At 50.4% G+C, this 10,000-nt stretch overlaps 1 protein-coding gene across 1 annotated transcript in view; it reads right to left on the bottom strand.

Annotated features, from left to right (window-relative positions):
• adamts16 (ADAM metallopeptidase with thrombospondin type 1 motif, 16) overlaps positions 1–10,000 on the bottom strand; it is a 68,680-nt gene that overhangs the window by 20,447 nt on the left and 38,233 nt on the right. The window contains 7 exon segments of the mRNA XM_030370930.1: positions 1–122; positions 2,176–2,311; positions 3,468–3,712; positions 4,674–4,797; positions 5,399–5,529; positions 6,902–7,074; positions 8,496–8,644. The exon segment at positions 1–122 is cut by the window's left edge and continues 5 nt beyond it. Coding sequence (XP_030226790.1) covers positions 1–122; positions 2,176–2,311; positions 3,468–3,712; positions 4,674–4,797; positions 5,399–5,529; positions 6,902–7,074; positions 8,496–8,644 — 1,080 coding nt within the window.

The raw sequence follows: 10,000 nt of genomic DNA, 5'->3' as shown, positions 1-10,000 counted from the left end.
GGGGCAGGGCTGCGTGTTGCAGGGCATGGGTCCTGTGGCAGGCCGGCCCTTGGCGCTGCAGTGGGACGTGTTCACCTGGACCCTCAGGTCCTTGTAGCACGCCGGCTTGGTGTGCATCTGGCCTGCGTGTGGAGACACGTACACGTTCACGCATTCAGACAGTCCAATTCACAATCATTGCGTTATACCCCCAAAAATGACCAAAAACAGAAATGTCTCGTTATGGGGCTTATTCACCAAGTGGCCATCTTGGTTCTGAAAGCTAACTACCTAGCGTCTAGAACCAAAATGGCCGCTCGGTGAATAAGTTTCATTGCCGTTATTGTTTCATTAGCGGATAAAAAAACGGAAACTTCTAAGAAGGAAAAAGGATTTTGTAATCCGTAACCTGAGTATAATTTTGGCTTGCTGCCGACTAAAATGTCACGTTATTTCATCGAGATTTAACATGAAACCGGACTCCTCTGTGTTTTGGTTTCCAACCCCCCCCCCCAGGTTGGAATGCGCTGTGACCCTGAGGCTAGGTCAGTCTGCACACCTCACCCCGCCCTAACCCCGCGTTCTTTTTTTGTCTCCCTCTATTCTTTCCGTTAGTCAGTCACACTCTTTAATAAAAACAAATGACCTCCACCCCTCCCCACCCCGGTCCCACCCCCCATCCCAATGGTTCCCCCTCCCGCCGCCCCTTCCCACACACACACACACACACACACACACACACACACACACACACACACACACACACACACACAACGACACAAAACGACACACACACAACGACACACACTCCCGTCTCCACCCCGGCCCCATTTAGACCCCTGCAATCAGGATAGGTGGGCCCCGCAGGTGAGCGGCACCTATAGGGCGGGCATGGGAGGGGTTAGGGGGGGGCAGGGGTGGGCTTGTTCTTTAACCCCGGGGGGCTGAGTCACTCTGGTGCTCCACACTGAGAGCTTTTGTTCACACAGTCACAAACAAAGAGCAAAACGCTGAGTCCAAAGCCGGCAGCCAACCAGAAGACATTACCTGGACCGGGGCACAAAGTAAGCATTGTGAGCTATTTGAGGAGGAAAGGATCACATGTGTGTATTGAAAAACACACACATGCACACATATACACAAACATACACCTGTGATGTTTAGTTCCAGACCCAGACAAGACATTACAGATCAAATGCGGTAATGGAAGTGGTTGCATGTCTAAGCGTGCATTTTGCTTTTGTGCACCTTTTTGTGTTTGTGTGACTGCATGAGCATCTTTGTGCCTTTGTGCACTTATGTGTCTGTATGTCTGTGGGTGTATCTGTGTGTGTGTGTGTGTGTGTGTGTGTGTGTGTGTGTGTGTGTGTGTGTGTGTCTGTGTGTGTGTGTGTGTGTGTGTGTGTGTGTGTGTGTGTGTGTGTGTGTGTCAGTAGTCAGGACTAAACTAGTTGCCCTCCAGTTGAATGAGGAGGAGATTATCTCCCACAGGACCACTAATGTACCAGCGGTAATGAGGGGAAGCATCGTCTCCCCTCCTCTCCATTTATCCTGCAGCTAAAGGCCTCATTTAAGATCACAAGGAGAGGCAGGGCCTCAGATCTCCTTCCATTTGAAGTTGGACTTTGGCCCTTTTCTAACTAAAGGGCTTAAATGCAAAAGGTAGAGAACGACCCAGGTAACTGGATCGGGGAACTAGACGAAGAACACATTTTCAAGGCATTGAGGATGATCTCCTGAAGCAAAGACACTGAGTTCTACTCAGTCTCAGTAATAGGATGTGGGATCACAGCTGAGTATTGTTTACTTTTACATTTCTTGCTTTCATTTTCATGAAATGCGACAAATGTTTTTGTGTTGTGTTTTTTTCATCCAATGCTTTGTTCACACTGCTAACATAAATGTATCAGTACAAATACTTCTGGCCACATGCGGGACACCCATGAATCTGCAATGTCAGGTTGTCACATTGACACAAGTCTAGTTTTAATCGCATTGACCCGGGTGTAGTTTATCAGTACATATACTTCCGGCCACATGAGGGCCACCCTTGAATCTGAAAGGGTAGCATAATCGGATTGACACAAGTGTAGTTGTAATCGCATTGACACAGGTATAGTTCAATCTCATTGACACGACTGTAGTTTTAATCGCATTGACCCGAGTGTAGTTTCAATCTGAACGCTTTCCACTTGCCTCCGGCGCAGCTGGCTGAGCACTGCGCCCTCACAATGGCCCAGGTGTAGTTGTGCTTCACGGTGCTCCTCTTCTCGTCCGCCTTCTTCAGGGTGTACTCCCAGCGCACCCCGGGGTTCCAGCCCTGGACCAGGATCTACCGCAGATGGGGAGACAAACCAGGGGTCAGACGCTCCGTAAGAGAAGGGGGGAATTGGGGAGCAGAGATGGGGGAATCTCGGTGCATGAGAGCATAAAGCGTGAAGTGTTCCTTTTGGCTGTTGCAGCAGAGTTGTATGGGATCAAGAAGTACACCTTTACGATAGCAGAAATTCTGGGGAGGAGAAGGCAAAGAGCCGAGGCAGGAAACCAGTGAGGGCAGTGGGCGGAGTTATGAAGTGTTTCCTGTTTTGTAATGGAGGTATGCCACTGAAGAAAACTAATTTCAATGAGTGGATGAAGCTTTCAGAAGGGGATTTGAATAAGTGTATTTCTATAGTGGCCAGCCTACACTGGGTCGATTTAAAACCTTTATAGTCACCTTTTAACAGTCTACTACTACTTGCCGAATTTGCAATTGCAGATTTGGCGGTGATTTATACTGTGTTGATTTGAAACCTTTACAGACACCTCTAACGGTTTAGTACTGCTGGCCGAGGCCGGATTTGTGTTCGCAGATTCAGCGCTTAGAGATCCCTGCTTCAAGCAACGAGATTGATTGAAACAAATATGAAGCAAAGTTGAGCAAAACACCCCAGATCTATGCTACTTTTATGCAAATCAGAAATACTTTTGATATTAATCTGAATGGGGATTACAGAGATTACCTTGTGAGTGGGGCTAACTGGAGTTGACAGTGCCAATGTCAGACACTAAGCTGGGCGAATCAGTACATTATAATTTATGACTCTGAGTGACGTTCACCACAGATACACCGTTCATATCATGGTCTACAGAAAGTCCAGTGTGTGTTCAGGCTTGTCAAGCCCAACGTGCGTGCAGCTCCTCTTTCCCACCAGGCAGGTGACACCTGCTGCCAGCGCTGCATGTCTGCATGGGCGCTGCAAAGTGCCATTTGATTTGGTTGTAACTACAGTGGGACTTTCCCGCAAGCCTTTACTTAGGAGAACACCCAGCTGCACTAGACCACATTCTTACACTTGACTCACAGTTCGAGCCACTGCTAACAGATTGAAGGACTAAAAACAACAAATGAAGGAAATCTAAATTACGATGCTTTGCATAAAATAAATAAAGTGATATGCTAAGCTAACACCAGCGTCCCTCTAGTATAGGATCGGGCGTGACCATACCTCCACGATGAGGGTCTGGTTGGTGGGGCCCGTTGAGGTGAGGCTCTCGGGCCGGTTGTAGGGCCTCTTGTACTCGAACAGGGCCCCCGCCATGGGGTGCCTGCCGGGCCAGTCCACGGTCCAGCGGCCGTTCAGGTGGTAGCGCCTCTGGGCGTCCCGCACAGCCAGGTAGGAGCTGGAGCTGTTCAGCTCCACCACGCGGATGCTGCGGGCCCCGGCTGGGAGGGTCACCACCCCATAATACTCTGGGAGGGGGAGGGGGGGGGGGGGGGGAGGGGGATGACGGGTCAAAGGTTGAATAATAATAACAAGTGGCGGCCATGACCTTGTGAAGCTCATAAGGTAGAGGCTAGCATGTAGTACCGGTATTGGCCCGTAGGTAGTTCGCTCAAAACCGGTCTCGACCAAAGTTAACCGGTATAAAGGGGGTTTGTTTCTATGGACTAAAAAGCCAATCTTTTTTTTTTTTTTTGGTTTGGCTCTCAGTGGCTAGGTCATCTTCAGATTATGTATTTTCCATGGTCCTGGTAAACATTCCTCGTTGATAACAATATTAATATTCAATACGTAATAAACATTTTTTATCAAAATAACTTATATTGAATTAAAGGATAGAATATGAATGAGTTTTGGCCCTAGGTTAGTGTGCCATTCAGTTCCTGCCCTCAATGTGCCAAATAGGGTTGGTTTCCACCCTATAATGTGCCCCACAGATTGGTTGTTCTCAATGGGAATCCTCCACTACAAGCAGAACATTCAGAAGATGGTGGTTCACAACTTAAACAGGCTCTATAAATCAACTGCACAAGTACGCTAGTGTTTAATCATTTGACTCTAACATACATTGGCCTGGACACCCTGATGGGGATGTGTACTTTGGCCATGCTATCGACATTAAGTCTATAGTACAGCATGGCCAAAGTACACATCCACATTACTAGTGTCAAAACCTTGATCGCATTGGGTCACCAATGAAGACATTAAGTACTATCTTAATCGGTATTAGGGTATTAAGTATCATGCCACAGCAGCTGCAAAAGACCCTCTAAAACTTAATAGTCTGTAAAGTATTTTGGAGCAGGCTGAGGAAAAGGGAACAGGGGACCACAGAACGTTCTGACACAGTCTAAAGGTCATTAAACATCACCACCGCCACTGGAATTGCCTCTCGTATCCCCAGACCCTGAGAGGGAGAGAGGGACGTACGGTTTCCGTAGTGCTGCTTGGTGTACTGGCCCCTGTACACCTTGCAGGTGGAGTTGTCCCCGTTGCAAACGCCGCAAATGTCGGGCACAGCCTTGGAGCCCAGCACCCGGTCACAGCCCACTTTCTGCAGAGGGGAAGAACATTGATTCAATTTAATAAATCAGATTTTTCTCGCTCATGATCGAAAGTTTGAACAGAAGAAGGCTTCGTTAAAATGGACAACGGGGGGGGGGGGGGGGGGGGGGTTATTCGGCCGAGGTTAAGCAAAGGTTGCCTACCACCGCCAAAGTACATTATTTCCCACCTCTCCTTTTAGTCAGTAACGTTAATGTTTTTTAGCAAATCTATTTGCTGAAATTCAACCAAGTTTCAATCAATTCAACCAAATTCTGCCAAGGTGCTTTGAGCATATTGTTTTGGGGTTGTCAAGGAAACATCACGGGCGATAGCTGTATCTACGGGTCATTTTCAATTGTTGGATTTGAGGCACATCGATTTGGAAGTTAAAGAAGAGGTGTCCTGTAGCGTTGGAACGTTACCTACCAATCAAAATCGAGTAATCAACAATACCATGGCATAAATGATACCGCAGCAAATCCATCTTAACGATAAAAAACGAAACAAAACCAAAGTCACATCCTGGTGACATAGTTAAAATCCACAGGCTTTGAACTCCCCTAGCAAGGGGATTGCGAGGAGTTTACATGAAGCAAAGCCAGGACTACCTCACAGAGCCCGTCGATGCAGACGTTGGACGCGTCCTGGGAGCACAGAGTTCCGTCCTTCACTTTGCTGGCCAGGGCGAAGAAGAAGTCGTAGCCCTCAGCGAAGCAGTACAGTTTACACAGGTCCTGGTCTATAGAGAGGGAGAGGGAGGGAGAGTGAGAAAGGGGGGTTGGAAGGGAGGGAGAAAAGAGGCAGAGAGGCAGAGGGGGAGAGGGAGAGAGAGAGAGAGAGAGAGAGAGAGAGAGAGAGAGAGAGAGAGAGAGAGAGAGAGAGAGAGAGAGAGAGAGAGAGAGAGACAGATTGAGAGAGAGAGAGAGAGAGAGAGAGAGAGAGATTGAGAGAGAGAGATTGAGAGAGGTGGGAGGAAGTGAAGGAGAGAGAGAGAGAGAGAGAGAGAGAGAGAGAGAGAGAGAGAGAGAGAGAGAGAGAGAGAGAGAGAGAGAGAGAGAGAGAGAGAGAGAGTGTGTGGGGGAGAGAGAGAGAGAAAGATAGAGAGAGAGAGAGAGAGAGAGAGAGAGAGAGAGAGAGAGAGAGAGAGAGAGAGAGAGAGAGAGTGGGGGAGAGAGAGAGAGGGTCAGAGAGAGAGAGAGAGAGAGAGAGAGCAAGGTTGGGGTGGAGTAGAAGAGAGTACAGCTGTCACAGCAGTCCTCCCCAGCTGTGGCGTGCTATGTGAGTGCCACGGTGGACAGGGAGTGTGAATGTTGATTTGTTTTGTCCGTGAGCTTTCAGAGTTAGCAGTGAGCCGTGATTTGATGACAACGCAGGATACGCAGTGCACAACATCATCATACAAACAAGTCAAACAGCTCGGTCCTAGTTAGCATCAAAAGGACACAAAGTATGATCAACAAAAAGCAGGCATGGCAACACAACAGCCAAGCATTTGCCAAGATTACAACAACAAGACCATATGCTTCCACTGTAACATTATCATGACAGTTATCTTGGACATTCTTCAACGGTATCGTCCTTACACAAACCTTGTCTGTGGTCCTATAGCGGTCGACAAAACGCCCAACAGACAACCTGAGTCAGCACCATGTCAGCACGAGTGTGTACATGGTAAATGAGTGAACTGCATTTATGTCTCCCTTTTCTAACCAGTGGCCACTCAAAGCGTTTAACACCATTGCAAAACAGTCACCCATTCACGCGCACATACAACCATGCATGGCGACAGCCAGCTCGTCGAGCAGCAGTTAGGGTTAGTGTTGTCCTCCTCAGAGTCAAACCGCTGCTGGCTCGAGCCGGGGATCGAACCAGCAACCTTCCGGGTAACAGCCCACCCGCTCTACCCCCTGATCCACGTGTGCGTGTCTGTGTGCATGCGTGACCGTGTGTGTGTTTGTGTGTGTGCGTGTGTGCGTGCGTGTGTGTTTACCAGCCCACCCGCTCTACCTCCTGATCCACGTGTGTGTGTGTGTGTGTGTGTGTGTGTGTGTGTGTGTGTGTGTGTGTGTGTGTGTGTGTGTGTGTGTGTGCGTGCGCGCGTGCGTGCGTACCGTCCACTCGGGTGTAAGGCCTCCAGGTGTAGTACCAGCCCCTGAACTGCTTCCCGTTGTGTTCGGCGCACTGCTGGGCCCTGAAGGTGACGGCGCCCGGCGGGCAGTCCTCCGTGTTGCACAGCTTGTAGGAGCGGGACGAGCCCTGGCAGTACTTCCCCCCGAAGGCCGGCCTGGGGGGGGGGGGGGCGGAGGGGGGGGGGGTTGATCAGGACGAAGCAACGAGCGCCAGCATCAGCACACACCGAGGACGAGCTTAGGCACGGGTTACTTATGTGGTGCTTTACTAGATGGACTGTTGATCTGTGACGATCCTTTATGTGTGTGTGTGTGTGTGTCTGTGTGTGTGTGTGTGATGTGTGTCTGTTTAGAGAAGGGAGTAGTGTGTGTGTGTGTGTGTGATGTGTGCCTGTTTAGAGAAGGGAGTAGTGTGTGTGTGTGTGTATGATGTGTGCCTGTGTAGGGAACGGAGTAGTGTGTGTGTGTGTATGTGTGTGTGTGTGTGTGTGTGTGTGATGTGTGCCAGTGTAGGGAAGGAAGTAGTGTGTCTGTGTGTGTGTGATGTGTGCCTGTGTAGAGACGTGAGTATTGTGTGTGTGTGTGTGTGTGTGTGTGTGTGTATGTGTGTGAATGTGTGTGTTTGTGCGCGAATACAGGTTTGGATCTCAAGGTGATGATCCTGCTAATCCTCAGCTGGGGACTATTACATCTTCTATAAGCTCCTCAATCACGCCGTCTCTATCTCCCCTCACTCTCTCTCTGTCTCTCTCTCTCTCTCTCTCTCTCTCTTTCTCTCTCTCTCTCTCTCTCTCTCTCTCAGTCTCGCTGCATTTCTATCAGCGTATGCACTCTTCTATCCTTTATATGAAGAGAAGAAGTGCATATTTCCTTTCAATGCTCCATCCATCAGTCTGTCCTCCACCAACTCTCCCTACTCTCATTCTGCCACAACCGCACCTCATAAGCACACACACACACACACACACACACACACACACACACACACACACACACACACACACACACACACACACACACATACAAGACAAAAACACACACACACACACACTCTCTCTTCTTCAGTTGTCTGCCTCTGTCTTATTTAACCCCGATATCTGACAGAAACTTGGCATTGGTAGATGGTAGAAGCAGACATCCCCCCCCCCCGCCCCCCCTCAGCCTCCTCCCACCGAAAGCCCCGGCACACTGACGGAGCCGACGCGTGTGTGAGTGACGGAGTAATTGAGTGAGCCGGTGACGGAGGCAGACTTAAGTGATCTGACCGGGCGGGGAGGTGACAGATCCCCTGTCAGCCATCTTTGCTATTTTAATCAAGGGTCTTCTTCTTCAGGTAATATGTTCTCTGACCGGAGGGCTGCGGGCCAGCCAATGAAGAGAGAGCAGATCTACTGTGTGTGTGTGTGTGTGTGTGTGTGTGTGTGTGTGCGTGCATGCATCTTCATGGGCGTTCATGCGTGTATGTTGGTGTGCGTTCAAGCGTGCGTGTGTGTGTGTGTGTGTGTGTGTGTGTGTGTGTGTGTGTGTGTGTGTGTGTGTGTGTGTGTGTGTGTGTGTGTTTGTCCTCCGCCTGTACCTGGGGTCGGTGCACTGCCTCTCCCTGTAGGTGACGCCGCTCTCACAGCTGCGGGAGCAGGCGGTCCAGGCGGACCACGGGGACCACCCCCCGTGCTGTGGCCGCGGGCCCTCCTCCCCCTGCTTCACACACTGGCCCCGGCGGCACCACTGGCAGGGCGGAGGACCGTGGGGGAGGAGGTGGAGGAGGTGGAGGTGGTGGAGGTGGAGGAGAAGGAGGTGGTGGGGGTGGTGGAGGATGGTGAAGATTGAGGTGGAGGTAAAGGTGGTGGTGGTGGAGGTGGGGGTGGTGGTGGTTGAGGTGGAGGAGAAGGAGGTGGTGGGGGTGGTGGAGGATGGTGAAGATTGGTAAGGTAAAGGTGGTGGTGGTGGTGGTGGAGGTGGGGGTGGTGGTGGTGGTGGTGATGGTGGTGGAGGTGGAGGAGATGGAGGTGGTGGTGGAGGTGGGGGTGATGGTGGTGGAGGTGGTGGAGGATGGTGAAGATGGAGGTGGCGGTAAAGGTTGTGGTGGAGGTTGAGGTGGTGGTGGGGGTGGTGGAGATGGGGGTGGAGGTTGAGGTGGTGGTGGTGGTGGAGGTGGAGGTGTTGGTGGTGGTGGAGGTTGAGGTGGTGGTGGTGGTGGTGGAGATGGGGGTGGAGATGGGGGTGGAGGTTGAGGTGGTGGTGGTGGTGGTGGTGGTGGAGGTTGAGGTGTTGGTGGTGGTGGAGGTTGAGGTGGTGGTGGTGGTGGTGGAGATGGGGGTGGAGATGGGGGTGGAGGTTGAGGTGGTGGTGGTGGTGGAGGTGGAGGTGTTGGTGGTGGTGGAGGTTGAGGTGGTGGTGGTGGTGGTGGAGATGGGGGTGGAGATGGGGGTGGAGGTTGAGGTGGTGGTGGTGGTGGAGGTTGAGGTGTTGGTGGTGGTGGAGGTGGAGTTAACGGTGGAAGTTGAGGAGGGAGGGGAAACCAATGTTAATAAAACAACACATCGAGACCTCAACCCATGACACCCACCCAGTTTTATCACAATCACTCTGAGGTCCGGTAGGTACGATCAGAGAGTGGTTAAGAGATAGAGAGAGAGAGAGAGAGAGAGAGAGAGAGAGAGAGAGAGAGAGAGAGAGAGAGAGAGAGAGAGAGAGAGAGAGAGAGAGAGAGAGAGAGAGAGAGAGAGAGAGAGAGAGAGAGAGAGAGAGAGCAGAAAAGAGAGGAAGAGAGCAGAGATTTTTAACTCCCTCCCTTCCTAAAAGTTGTGCATTTCAAGCACCTGTGAAAGTCGGGCAAGATGGCTTGGCTTCTCTCAACCAATCAGGTAAGAGATTTCCTTATTGGTCTGAAATTAAGCGGGAGCGATCTAAAATCTAAATTGTCTCGTCCAGATGCAGGCACCGTGAACCAGATTCTGACACTGCAGTTCACTCAATAGCTGAAGGATGGCAAAGCTATTTCTAACAAAACTTACTTCAATAATCGCTATTAAATCTTAGGCTCATTATTTTTTTTTGAAGGTAGTTACAATCTCTGAAAGG

The sequence above is a fragment of the Gadus morhua genome, chromosome 11, assembly GCF_902167405.1.
Source record: "Gadus morhua chromosome 11, gadMor3.0, whole genome shotgun sequence".
Classification (NCBI taxonomy): domain Eukaryota; kingdom Metazoa; phylum Chordata; class Actinopteri; order Gadiformes; family Gadidae; genus Gadus; species Gadus morhua.
This window is presented reverse-complemented; position numbering and strand designations above follow the sequence as displayed.